This window comes from Tupaia chinensis, unplaced genomic scaffold (assembly GCF_000334495.1).
Source record: "Tupaia chinensis unplaced genomic scaffold, TupChi_1.0 Scaffold000627_1, whole genome shotgun sequence".
In the NCBI taxonomy this organism is placed as follows: Eukaryota; Metazoa; Chordata; class Mammalia; order Scandentia; family Tupaiidae; genus Tupaia; species Tupaia belangeri.
Genome location: NW_006160147.1, coordinates 3,621,463 through 3,634,782, shown reverse-complemented (window position 1 = coordinate 3,634,782; position 13,320 = coordinate 3,621,463). Strand labels below are relative to the sequence as shown.

The following is a 13,320-nucleotide window of genomic DNA, read 5'->3' as shown; positions in this document are numbered from 1 at the left end:
GTTAATCAATTATTATAAAAAAATTAAAAAAAAGAGAGAGAGAGAAAAAGAATTAAAAAAAAAAAAAAAAAAAAAAAAAAAACTCCTGCTGCATCAAGCTCCCTTGCAGCTAGGACAGCCACATGGCCTGGTTCTGGCCAATGAAAAACAAGACAAGGGTTTCTGGGAACATTTTTGCTTTCCTGACAAAGGCACTGACCCTTCTTTCCCCATCTGGACTATGAAGGTAACACCTGGAGATGTGGCAGCCATCTTGCAACCACGAGGTGACATGGTTGATGATGAAGACCTACACCCTGACAGTGATGTTCTGCAGAGCCACCAGCTCCGGGTGTGAACGCTTCCCCTGGGACTCTTGTTACATGAACTAAACAAACCTTTCTCTGTCTACATGACTCCAATACGGTGTTTCTGTTACAGGTAGCCCAATTCATTCCTGATACAGTTGGCAATAAACCTCCTTCTCCGAGCACACGTGTAGAGCAGTAAGTAATGGGACCAGTTCTCTGGCATCCATATCAGAACCAGCTCCAGCTCTAAACCAGTGTCTTCTCTCTCTGACTGGAAGGAAGCAAAGAGGCCCCAGAGCCCAGGGCTGGCCTGGCCCCAGTCTTCCCTCTTAGCTCCCCCGGGAGATTCTCCAGCTGCTCCTCTGGCAGGATGCTCAGGAAGGGGTGGCTGGGTGGCCCGCCAGGGCGAGGCCGCCGTGGTCTAATTCCAGACAGCTGCTTCTGTCGGCGACAGCTTATCTGGCCAAGCAAAACCCTTGCAAAAGCTTAGGTGCTGTTGGGAGGAGAGTGGGGCTTGGAGACCAGGTGAGAGCCCACGCTCAGAAGTCCTAGGAGGGACTCAGAACCAGCCATTTGGGCTCAGTGGGTTAGTGCAGGTTCTCATCTGTGAGGAACAGCCCATAAGTTCCAGAGACAGCCTCAGTCATTTTTAAAAACATTCCCAAAAAATCATACACACTGGATTTTTTCCCCTTAGAAACAAACTTGCTGAGCAGAAAATTTAAACCATGCAGAGCCCAAGAAAATAACAATCCTACTTCTTCTGAATCAGCCAACCCCACTCTTTTTTTTTTTTTAGATTTTTTTGCTATAGGGCGTGTAAACTTGATGGAGACAGAGCAAGACCAAGAGAGACCGAGAGAGAGAAAGTTAAGAAATCATGCCCCAGAGGGGATGGCCACGCTGCAATGCCTTCTCCTTTATTCTCCTCCTGAGATTTTGGGTGTGCGGGCACGTGGGCCAGGTGTGAGTTTCAAGCCGCTGGGTCTGGAACTCAAATCACAGTCAGCCGCGTGGGAGTCCAGCACCTTAACCACAACGCCTCCCGCTGGCTCCAAATGACCCCACTCTTAGGTTACTTTATACCTTGGCTCTGAGAGTGTGTGTAAACAGCTACACTCACATCTGAGTGACTCTACTATCATGGATTTGCGCAAGAATTTAGGATTTTCATGTTTCACTTTACTTGAGGTGACGTGAAGGTGCTTTTCCTCCTGCTTTGTCTCACTGTAGCTCCCCAGGCACTAACAAAAGCAGCAACTGCCACCTTGCCATTGGCAGATGGGGAACGAAGGTTCCACTTTAACCACTCTTTCTTCTCAGGAACCGAACTCTGGGGCAGGCCTGGAGATGGTGGGGTACACGGTGCCAGGCCTGCCCATAGGAGTTACCATCCCCTCAGGGCCAGCCTGAAGCAGGGTCTCAAGGCCCACCCAAATGCATCCTGGGTAGAATCAAAATGTCTAAGGCAGTGTGGATGCTGGTACGCACTGAACGTGGGCTTGGAACGGACTCCAGGCCAGGGATGAGCCAGGACGCCTCTCTGATCCTCAGGCCCGAGCTGACAGGAGACCTCCCTCCAGGCAATGCGGATGTGGCCAGCTGGCTCTGGCATTCACCCACGCTTTGCCAAACGGTCACATTACACACAGTCTTCCTCGCATTATAATCTGGGTCCCTTCCTCCTCTTCCCCATTTCTAAACTGGCTCCTCAAACACGAAGGCCCCTCTCTGTATCCACTCTAGGAGAAAGAATTTCCCCCTCAGAAGACTTTGCAGAGGTCCTGGAGTCCTGAGGCCTGTCCCCTCCTTCTGCCTGGGTGAAGGAGCTGGGGATAGGTACAGCAGCCACCAGTCTGTCCTATCACCTCGATCCTAAAATCCTTGCCCAAGTTACTCCTAAAATGATACAATAGCATTTTTCAAAGCACTTTCCAATGTATGCCCTTCTTCTTCTTCTTCTTCTTCTTCTTCTTCTTCTTCTTCTTCTTCTTCTTCATTGGTAATGCTACAGAGTACATGCATGTGCACATGAGAGAGGAGAGAAACAGAAAGCACTCTCCACATGGTCTTATCATGCCATGATCTTGTTTCCCAGCCCTCCAGCTCCTCAGCATCTTGGGTGCATGCATGTGCATACCTATCATGGTTTCAGGTCAACCCAGGATTCGAACCTACGGTCATGCCTCATTGCAACTCTCAGTGCCTCTAGCACTGCAGTCCAGTATGCCTCGGACTGGGCTTGGGCTTATACTGTTATTCTAACCCAGCACCAGCCTTCTCTCAGAAGCTAGGAATACGATGGGCCGCAGTATCAGCATCTCCATTTTGTAGGTGAAGAAACTGAGGCACACACAGCAAAGTGGCTCATCAAAGCCACACAGATGAAGCCCCAACTTCCAATCTAATTTACCTTCATGGGCCCACACGCTGATCCCAAGACTAAAGTAGACAGGGTATGTGCAGGTGTCCCAGAACAGTCTCAAAGGCAGAAACCATACAAAACAAAAATGCCGGGATCAGGGGCAGTTAGGTCCCCTAAATTACAGTCATGGATCGGCCCAGGTCACATTATGGGACTTAAGCAAGTCCCTTAACGATGCCATCTTCATTTCCCACCTGCCTGGCTGTTCTGCAGGTGCAGGAAGTCGGAGATGGTGATGAGGCAACCGAAGGACCTCTGTCTCAGCAGCTCCGAGGACCTGATAAAGTCCACAGAAGCCAAAGACAGTCAGGAGGGGAGGCTGCTCCAAACCAAGTGGGTTTTCCTCACTTAGAAGGTGCTTAGCAAGATCAGCAGGAGACACATGGGGTGCTGCTTCTGCATGTGGGTGTCAGGGAGGAGATGGCTAAGGAGTTTTGACATAACATGGTAAGCGTTTAAAAGAAAAAAAAAAATCTCAACGCATACACAGAAGCAGCTACAAGTTTCCGAAGTGAGGAAAACCATGGTGATTAGCTGGAGGGAACTTAGCCGCCAACGCAGCAGAAAGCACCACCTGCTCTGACTAACAGGTTCCAGCTACTAAATGTCACTTGCTTTTCCACACCAACTTTTGCTTTTCCCAGTTGCCAGAAACCATTTTGGTGGCTGAGCGCAGCCATGTATTAGGAAAAGAGGGCTGAGATGTTTCTGAGCGACAGGTGGGACACACAAAGATCCATGAGAACGGAGCGAGAACTGTCCCCAGTGGGCCAGCAGGTGGCATAGTGGTTAAGGTGCTGGACTTCCAAATGGTTGAAGTCCTGGACCTGGTGACTTGAAATGCATGCCAGGTGAGCGTGTGTGCAAGCCCAAAATCTAGAGAGGAGAGACCAGCAGGTGGCATAATGTTACATGGCTAGACTCTTGCGTAGTTGACGGTAATTCAAGTTCTGGACCTGGTGACTTAAAACTCACACTGGGCATGTGTACGTGCAAGTCCAAAATCCTAAGAGGAGAATGAAGGAGAAGGGATTGCAGTGTGGACATCCCCCCCTGCGGGGGTGATTTCTCACTTTCTGTCTCTCTGGCGAGCTCATACACTGTATAGCAAAAATCTCTCTTAAAAAAAATATCCTGAGAGGAGAGGAGAATGGAGGAGAAGGGATTGCAGCGTGGCCATCCCCCCAGGAGGGGCGGTGATTTCTCACTTTCTCTCTCTCCAACAAGTGCGTGCACCTTATAGAAAAAAAAAAAAAACTTTCTTAAAAAAAAAAAAGAACCGTCCTCAGAACTGGTCCAAGCTAGCCACAAAGGGGAACTGCCCAGGTTGAGTGCTGACACCTGGCCGGGAAGAGAGGCAGTTTGCCGTCTCCTCCCCTGGAACTATCTTTAGGGCAGGAAGGACCCGCCATCTCCTTCCAGGAAGAAGGGGTGGACTTGAGGGTGCCCTTCCTGAGAAGGCTGTGGTTTCTGAACAGTTGGGCTTTATCCGTTTCCCTCTCTGGGTGTGGGTCCCCCAAAGGGGAAGTTTGCTGCACAATCTGCAAACACAGCTGCCTGACACCAAAACTAAAATGGGGACATTTGGGGTACGGTCTCTCTGGGACTATCTGGTTACAAACGGCCAAGTATGGCTTCTCGTTCCTACAGGTCCTCATGTTCTCATCAAATCCCAGAAAAGCTGATAGGATCTCAAAAAGCCACACCAACCTACAGTTAATTATCCCACTGCTGCTGACTGGATCACTGCCCTGCCTCCCGCCTGGGTCCGAAACTCTGCCCAGCCCCAGCACAGGTAAGGCTGTGAGGGCTTCATGTGACCCAGCCAACCCTGAGCCTTCCCAAGCCTAGGTCGCCAACGTTCCTCTATTTATAGGGTCTCTATGGAAACAGGGCCAGCATTAGAGAACTAATCGCTGTAAAAACCCACAGCATTCTCTCAGGATCCAAAGTGGATTGTGGAAGTCTCCAATTGAGAAGCCCTTGAGAAGCTTTGGGTGGAGAGGGGCCGCCCTGTGGTGACCACGACAATGAAGAGGACAGTGGCTACCAAAAGTGCAGGCCTGTTTGAGGTTTCTATCAGAAACAGGGTGATGAAGGATTTCTGGAATCATTTTTCTTTCCCAGCATCACAGCTGACATTAAAAAACAGACCTCCACTCAGGAGCAAACGATTTCCCCATTCCCACTCCTAGTTTAATTCCTCGTTCCTTTATTGCTTAGAGAATTCTGCCTGGAACCAATGCAAGTCGGGAAAGGTCACCTCGGTCCACAGAGTCTTTGGGCAGAACCAACTCATCACACACAAGCATAGAAGATTTTTATTAAGGTTACCAGCGTGTTGTGCTCTCTCTCTGCCTCTTGGAGTCCTACCTATCCTTCACCACCTTCCCCGCTCCATAAAGCCCTCTGATTATTCCAGTCTGCAGGGATCTCGCCCTGCTCGGAACTCACGAGCACTCATTACCCACACTGCTCATTCTGCAGTTAGCTGTGCACCGCCTGTGACCCCACTTCTCGTGCCCTCTCCAACTGCCGCCCCCGCAGACGGAGCCTCGAGAATCTGGACTGGCAAGCAGGAGCTACATCGTCTGCACCTCATGTCCCCGGTGCTCCCTGGCAAAGACCAACACAAAGGCGATGACTGCCATTTAACTACGCGTGCCAACTTTACAAACCCCTTTCTTTCTTTCTTCCTTCCTTCCTTCCTTCCTTTCTTTCTTTCTTTCTTTCTTTCTTTCTTTCTTTCTTTCTTTCTCTCTTTCTTTCTCTCTTTCTTCCTTTCTTTTTTAGACTTTTGCCATGGGGCACACTTGCTCACCAGGGATAGACAGAGAGAAAGAAAGTGAGAAATAACTCCCTAGGGAAGGTGGCCACGCCACAATCCCTTCTCCTCCATTTTCCTCCAAGATTTGGGGCATATATGCACATATGCCCAGCGTGAGTTTCAAGCTACCAGTTCCAAGACTTGAAATTCAGTCAACCATGTGGGAGTCCAGCACCTTCACCACCACACCATCTGCTGGCCCCTACAAAATTATTACTAACAGATGATTTCATATTGGGCCAGCATTGTGGTGCTTGAGGCACTGGATTCCACAAAGCCAACTACACTGTTTGAACCCTGGCCCTAGCAGTTTGAAAACCACCCCCAAAGAGTGTGCATGCGTGCCCAAAGTCCCAAAAGGAGAATAAAGGAAAAGGGACTGCAGTGTGGCCATGGGGAGGACGTTGAGTTTTCACTTTCCCTCTCTCTCTGTCTATCTGCAAGCACATGCACCCTATGACAAAAATCTGGGGGGAAAAAGTGATTTAATCCTTAGGCAACTGTCTTCCCCAAATACTTAATCTATTTCCAAAGGTTTAAAATGCTCAGTCAAGCAGCTTTTTCTCATGTCTAACCCAAATCCCTCCTGTTGCAGCTTAAACCCTCGTTTCAGTCTATCATCTGCCAAGACCGAGTTGGCTTGGGAGGAGATGAACACAGACCAAGGAGCCAGAATGCATTTACTGTCTTCACAAACGGTTCGGGGAGGGCTTAGGTGGGGTTTGTGTTCTCATAGCCAGCTTTGTTTTCCCAGGGTCATCACTCTGTTAACTTAGCCACAATAAGGAAACCTTTAGTCACATGGCTTGAAAAGTCAGATATTGTTTTTCTAAGACAATCACAAAACCTACGTGCTAACCCTGAGCAGCTTGGTTCTACCATCTTAACACAAAGAGAGACCTAAGAGTTTGGCTGACAAAGGTCCAGCCGGTTCAGCTGTCCAGCCAGGGCCTCATTCCAAATGCTCCACCCTGTTCTATGGGGATTTCACAGAGAAATATCATTTCTTAGGAGAGAGATGAAAATAGAGATGCACTTTAAGTTGGTCTCTAAGACCTCCACTGAAAAGCGGCCTGAGTTTTTTCCCCCGGCCCCTGACCCACATGTTTTAAACTCTTCAACCCCAAATGTGGATCCTATTGGATGTGCCAACTCCTGTTAAGGAAGCAATCTGTGTTACTGAGATTGACGGTTAGGACACAATCAGACACGCAGAAAGAGGCACAGTCTGTAAATATCAAGTCTGCAAGACTGTTCCCAATGGAACTACCGAGCAGCTGGGAATTCATCTAGAATCCAGAACATGGCAGAACAGACAGCGTCATTCGCCACATGCTTCCCCATCGGCCACTCATTCCTCCAGAGCCCCCCTGCAGGCTAGTCAGAATATTCCTAAAGCTTGGGGTGTAGGGTGGGGTAATCCTAGGCCTCAGGACCCTCTCCCTCCTCACATAGGGCGCCAGAGAGATCGAACAGGCACCTTCAGCATTCTTCACCTCTCTGCGGTCCCTGACTACGCACAGGGCTGAGAGAACTGCCGTCCCAGTCAAACAGGACAGACCCCACACGAGACCTGGCACTTGTCACCTCACTTCTCCCCCTGGAGAGCCCTTCTCTTCTGATTTGGTCATTCAAATCCTACCCTTTCTTTGATGTTTTGTCCCTAGAATGATTTTCTTTCTTTTAGTATTATTTATTTAGCTTTATTTATTTATTTGTTTATTTAAATTTGACCAGAGAGGGACAGAGAGAAAGAGAAAGTGAGAAAGCAAGCCGCCAGGTCCAGGACTCGAACCGCAGTTGGCCATGTGGGAGTTTAGCACCCTTAACTACCATGCCACCTGCCAGCCCCAATGCTTTTCTTGATTAACCCCACATTTCTAATGCTATCACCTGATGCTCAAGGCATGCTAAATTCACATGTCCATCAGTGGATGGTTTTCTTGCAAGTATTCCATCCTATCTGACCTGGAAGCCCAACTGGAAGCAAAGGTACCTATTGCCAAAGAACACATTTCCCATTTCCTTGTTGTAAAGTCTACCTCAATTCCACCTCCCCTGATGAAACCTATCCCAGGGTCAAGCTTCCACCTGACAACACAGAATCTTCGTTTCTGATGCTATCATTCCTGTCACTTGTAATGATGCAGCAAGGCCCAGACAGACAGACATACCCCACCATCAGGGCCCTTCCCCAGAGTACACGCCCACACCTCCATCCCACCCATAGGCCCTCAAAGAAGCTTGTCTTCTCCATTTAAAATCGGTGGAACTGAGACCCATACATTTGATCAAACCATGAGCCTCAACAAAAAGTAAAACATGGAGGCTGGTGGGTGGCGCATCGGTAAAACATGGGGCTCTACAAGGCTGACCCACATGGGAAGGTTCTAGGTTCTATCCAGTGACCTCCCCAACTGCACTGGGCCCACACACGCTCAGGATCCAGGGTTGGCTGAGGCAGGGGGTGGATGGCAAGGTTAAGACCCTGTTAGGAGTGCTTGTCTCTCTCTCACTCATGGAAGAAATATATATATTTTTAAAAAGTTAAAATGCAAGAATAAGCAGAGTTTCTGGGGAATGATAATGTTCTCTTCCTTGACTTGGGTAGTAGGTAGATGAAGAATCTGTGTGGCCATTGTTATTTAAATTGTACATGCATGTATGTGTCCAGGCACTTTGATTCACAAGTCACATTTCTCAATTCGGAACGCTGCCTTTCTGCTGAAGGTATGCAGGGTCAGATCACAGGAGCCCATCTCCAGGGGGCTCGGAGGTACTGAGGAGCACAGGCCGCTCAAAGGGAGCTGGAAACCTGTGACCACCAGCAGAGACCGCGAGCTGCAGGGAGAACCAGGGAGGGTTCCGTGATGCCTTGTCCTCGGATGTCTGCTTCTGGTACTCTTTCCTGCTCTTCAGCCTGAGCAGGCAGGAAGCCCAGTGTAAGGTATAGACAGAAGAACCCAGGGAGTCTTGAGTCGGAAGCACTTACAGACAGGATGGGAATTACAGAATTTGGAGCTCCCCTTTTCTCTTCAGAAAAAGATATTAATACTGCTTTGAGGGAGCAGCAGTTGGCGTAATGGCTATGTCGCTGGACTCCCGTGTAGTCAACTGTTGTCTGAGTCTTGGACCTGGCAGCTTAAACTCACACTAAGCGCGTGGTGTGCGTGCGTGCCTAAGATTCCAAGAGGAGAATGGAGGAGATGGGATTGTGGTGTGGCCATTCCCCCTTGGGGGTGATTTCTCACTTTCTGTCGCTCTGTCTCTCTCTGTCTTTCTGGCAAGTGTACGCACCCTATAGCAAAAAACCTCTTAAAAAAAAAAACAAAAAAAAACCTGTTTTGAAATCCCTAGGGAACAGGACCAGCAGATGGCGTAGTGTTACATCCTGGACTCCCATGTAGTCAACCACAGTTCGAGTCCTGGACCCGGCGACTTAAAACTCATGCCAGGAGTGTGTGTGTGCGTGCCAAAATCCCAGGAGGAGAATGGAGGAGAAGGGATTGTGGTGTGGCTGTTACCCCTGCGGTGTCCTTTCTTGCTTTCTAGCTCTCTCTGTCTCTATGGCAGGTGCACAAGCACTATAACAAAAATCTCTCTAAAAAAAAAATTAAGAGAGAAAAAAAGAAATCCTTGGGGAATTATTTGCAGAGATTTTTCTGGCGGAAAAACTTCCCCCTCAGGGAAAGGCCCCTGACATGTACACCCAGAACCTTCCTTCCAGGAATGGCTCAGTTCCTCCAGCTGCAGAAGGGAGGGCAAGGTCAGTAACTTCCTCCCTGGCCTTCGAGCTCCTACAGAGCATCAGGACAGAACTGGCTCACTTCCATCAGCTATTCGTCCCAGGCCTCAGAAACACCTACCGTTCTATTAGGGTGAGTGCTCTGTGTCCCTTCTGCAGTTTCCCCGGAAGCTCCTCCCTCCTCCCATCCTCCCTGGGGCTGGGTTTTCTTGACAGAGAATTCCTCCGTGCTTTTGGTCAGGCAGTTCTCCCCGTGCCCCGCAACCCCTGCGTCTCCTCCTGACAAGCAGAGAATCCAGTAGCGGCAAAGGACTGGATAATGAGGACAAATGAATTGAGACATGAACTCAGTCAAGTGGCTCAACAGGAATCCAAACCACAAACGGCTGGGGAATGTGACTCTACGTCTGCCGAGATCTCTGCCAAGCTCATACAGGTGTACAGAGTAGCTGAGAAGGCCCCCCCCAAGGACCTGCATGAGCCTCCTGGGGGGCAGTGTCCACTTTCAGGTTATTTTTTTCAGTTACAATTGCAGTTTTACAGTTTTAAGAATGCAGCCTATTTTTCTTGTTTTTGCTGGCCCTTCTCATCCCATAAGCACAGACCCCAGGCCACCCCAGAGGAAACTAGAGGAGCACAGGAAGATGCTCCCCAATGCTAAAAAAAAACCAGAAGAGCCCCTGAAACTACAGCTGCCTCTATTTAAGCCTTATTCAGGTCTCTTTGGCAAAGACTCTAATTCTCTCCTCTTCCTGCTCACCCCCTAAGCTCCACTAAGGTACTTTAGACAGGGCCTCTTATTTACTTAATTTTTTACTTTTTACTTTTTCTGTTTTTTTTTTTTTGGTTTTTTTTTTTTGTCCTTTCTCAAAACAATTTCCTCCAATGCACTTAATGCACCACAATGCCCAGAGCTGTCACAAGAAAATAGAAGTGGGACCAAGGGACCTAAAGTTCCTATCTCCAAAGTTGAAAATGAAAATTAAAGCACGTTGATCTGCCTTGGCCAAGCATAGGTATAGGATAGGGGATATTTAAAAATTAAACTCTCCCCTTCTGGTACCATCATTAAATCAAAAAGGAATCAGCTTCTACCCAGTTCTAAGCTGATGATAGAATTTTTCCATCACTGGAAACCTGCACCAGCACTGGAAAACAACTTTTCCAGTACTGGAAAACAAATTGAGACACCTTCAATATTCCTAGTCCCATTCCCCAGAAAAAGGCTTAGCCAAGTCAAGTGATTTGCCTGAGACCACACAGCAGGTCGAACTGTGATGGCTCCCAAGTTCATGCCTGGTCGGGAAGCCCTGACCTGTAGTAAACATGTTTCCATGAAGCAGACATAAACAGGAAAAGGCCCTGTTTGTTTCCTTGGGCTCCCGGGCAGGCAGCAGCTATGCTTCCTCCTTGCTGCCTGCCTGGGTCCCCACTGCTGGGCTTGCCTCTCTCCCTGGTATGTTTTCTGGCAGAAGGTGGGGATAGGGGTTCTTTCATTGTGCTCCATCTCTGTTCTGGTTCTGGGAAGTTCCACAGTTAATGTCAAGTGTAGAGTTTTTGCTTTATCTGCCCCTGACCTGATGGAGAGTATCACCAAGCAAGAGAAAGAGAGAGAATAAGAGAGAGCGAGAGAGCAGTGATACAGGAGGGTGGAAACGAACAAGCGGAAGCAGCCTTATCTCCAGAGACAAAGGCACGGCAGTCCCCACACCGCAGCCAGCCCACTTTCCCTCAGGAAGGCCACGGGGGCTGGAGGGGCTGAGTGAAGCTGGCAGTCTCCATTGCTGGCCTGAGCTTGAGAGTGGTGAAGTTCCCGAGTCCCGGACTTAGGGTGAGGGTCCCATCCGGTTAAAGACTCAGAGTCTGCTGGCTAGATTCAGCTGGTCGGGCCCAGAATGAGGCTGAGGTCTACAAAGAAGGCTCGCCTCTTCCCCACGACATAGAGGGGACCCTTTCCTTTCACCGTCTCACTTAGAACAGGAAGCACACCTCCCGGTCACCAGGTGGACTGGGGGGTGACAGCTGAGACGGACGCCAGAACTCCGTGGGCCTGACTAGAACACAAGCCTCCTGTGCAGAGACTAGCCCACTGAGCTCATCCTCAACTAAGGCTAGTCCTGAACCCCTGGAAAGGACAGTACCAGAATCAGAGGCCAGATTTGAATAACTCCTGCACATTTGAAAAAAGTCCACGCGACAAGGAACTAGTCATCCCCCTGCTCAGCCCTTCCCAAGGAACACAGACAGGTAACACACACAGGTAAGAGCACACACACTCACCTGTGCTCTGCCTTCCTAACTGGGAGCCACTTGGACCGAATGAGGACTGTCATTGGCTTATTCTGACGAGCTCCTTGGTGGCTGCTGCCATAGGATACAGGCTTTATTTAACATACCGGAGTCCTCTCCTCTCCGCTCAGCTCAGCTCAGCTAGCCCAGACCCTGCACCCTCTCCGGAGAAAATCCCCCTGAGGCATCAATCTCCAAGGCATCTGAGTTCTTTCCAGCGGCTGACATCTCGCTCAGCCCCGTGGTGAGCCGGCTTGGGATGCCTGAGCCTACGGTCCCCGTGGCAGTTCCAGCCGAGGTGCATTATTCATCAAGGTTGCTGCTTAAATTGATAGAGATATATTCAATACGGCTCGCCAATCAGGTCCACAAGCTCAGGCCAGAAAATAAACAGCTCCATGTGAACAGCTCTTTCAGATTCTGGTTCTAGCTGCCGGCTCAGCGTGTGTGCAACTTGAACCGGGCCCCAAACCAGCCCTAGCACTGCTCCGCCACCTGTCAGTTCTCCACCCTGGGGGCTGGTTCAGCAAGCAGGCACGCAGGGCAGGCAGGCAGGGATCTCCAAGCACTACCTTAACCTCTGGCTCCACCTAACGGCAAGAAATCCACACCCCCCTTTCACAGATGAATAAACTGAGCTTCATCCAGAAAGGTGCTCAAAGATCCCAAAAAGAGGAGACCAGTTCAGCCAAGGAAACTAATGGTCACCTGCCTGGCCACTCACACACAATTTTCTTCCCCAGTCATCCTACAGGAGGGAAAATGATGTCAACTTTTCGGTTAGCATCTTGGATTTTTCCAGCCTTTTGTCTGCGAATAGCACTTCACACACATTATTCCAACAATCTCCAATGGGTGAGTCACTAGAATGTCTGCCGAATAATTGGGAACAAACACAGGCCTGAAATGGAGCTGAAAGACAGAGACACAAACGGTACCCCATATTCCCTCTCCGGGTCATCCTCTCTGACCTTTGCCTGGCTTCTCCATCACTTTTCTCCGGAGAAAGCACTTCTGTCTGGGATGGAGAAAGCTCGACCGTGGGCTAGGCATGCCAGGGAATGGTCTGCGCTCACCTTTAAATCAGGAGGCTTGCTTCGGGGACCCGGGTTGGGGTTGGGCGCCGCGGCAGCGCCGGCATCTGAAGTTGGCCCGCCAGCGGAGTTAGCACCCGTGGCCTCCCCAGGCCGAGGGTCCGTGCCCGGCAGGTGGCAAGCGGCATCTTCCAGCCCAGCTCCATCCTCCTCGCCCTGCTGTTGCTGCAGCTCGTCCGATTTGCACCTCTTCATGGTGTATGTGGGTCGGCAAGGGGAATCTGTCCTTCCAGCAGGCCGTCTTGGGGGAGACCGCACCCCCTCCTTACACTCAGAAATGAGGCCTGGGGTCTCGATTATTAACAAGAAGGGGGAGTCGGCAGATCCCAATTTCTTGAATAAAAAAAAATATTGTTTTTCAAGAGAGGGTGAGGGAGGGGCCAAGAGGGGAAGCCTTGGTTACAGCTTGGAAGAGTTCATGACGACCTGGGAAGCGAAGGCGGGTCACAGTCGAAGCTGGGCAGCAGGAGACCTTGGGCAGTCATAGGAGGTGGTGGAGGAAGACTGACCCCGACCCAAACTTTCTGCTTCAGGACATGAGCTGGGCATAGGGGAGCCGGGCTGCACGGCGCATCCCTCCCGGCTGGCCGGGCTGCTGGGCGAGGCAGGGCGCGGGGCAGCCGGCCGGGCAGGTCCTGTCGGCCGCCCTC

General features: G+C 50.1%; 1 protein-coding gene across 2 annotated transcripts in view; it reads right to left on the bottom strand.

Moving 5' to 3' along the window:
* TMCC2 (transmembrane and coiled-coil domain family 2) overlaps window positions 1-13,314 on the bottom strand; it is a 42,291-nt gene extending 28,977 nt beyond the window's left edge. Inside the window, exon 1 of one of the 2 annotated variants that reach the window (XM_006159243.3) lies at window positions 12,653-13,314. In XM_006159243.3, the coding sequence (XP_006159305.1) occupies window positions 12,653-12,865 (213 nt within the window). In that variant the 5' untranslated portion in view covers window positions 12,866-13,314. Of the gene's footprint in view, window positions 1-11,567; window positions 12,072-12,652 lie in introns of those variants that run through there. The other variant, XM_006159244.3, reaches the window with a different exon arrangement.
* Window positions 13,315-13,320: the final 6 nt, after the last annotated feature.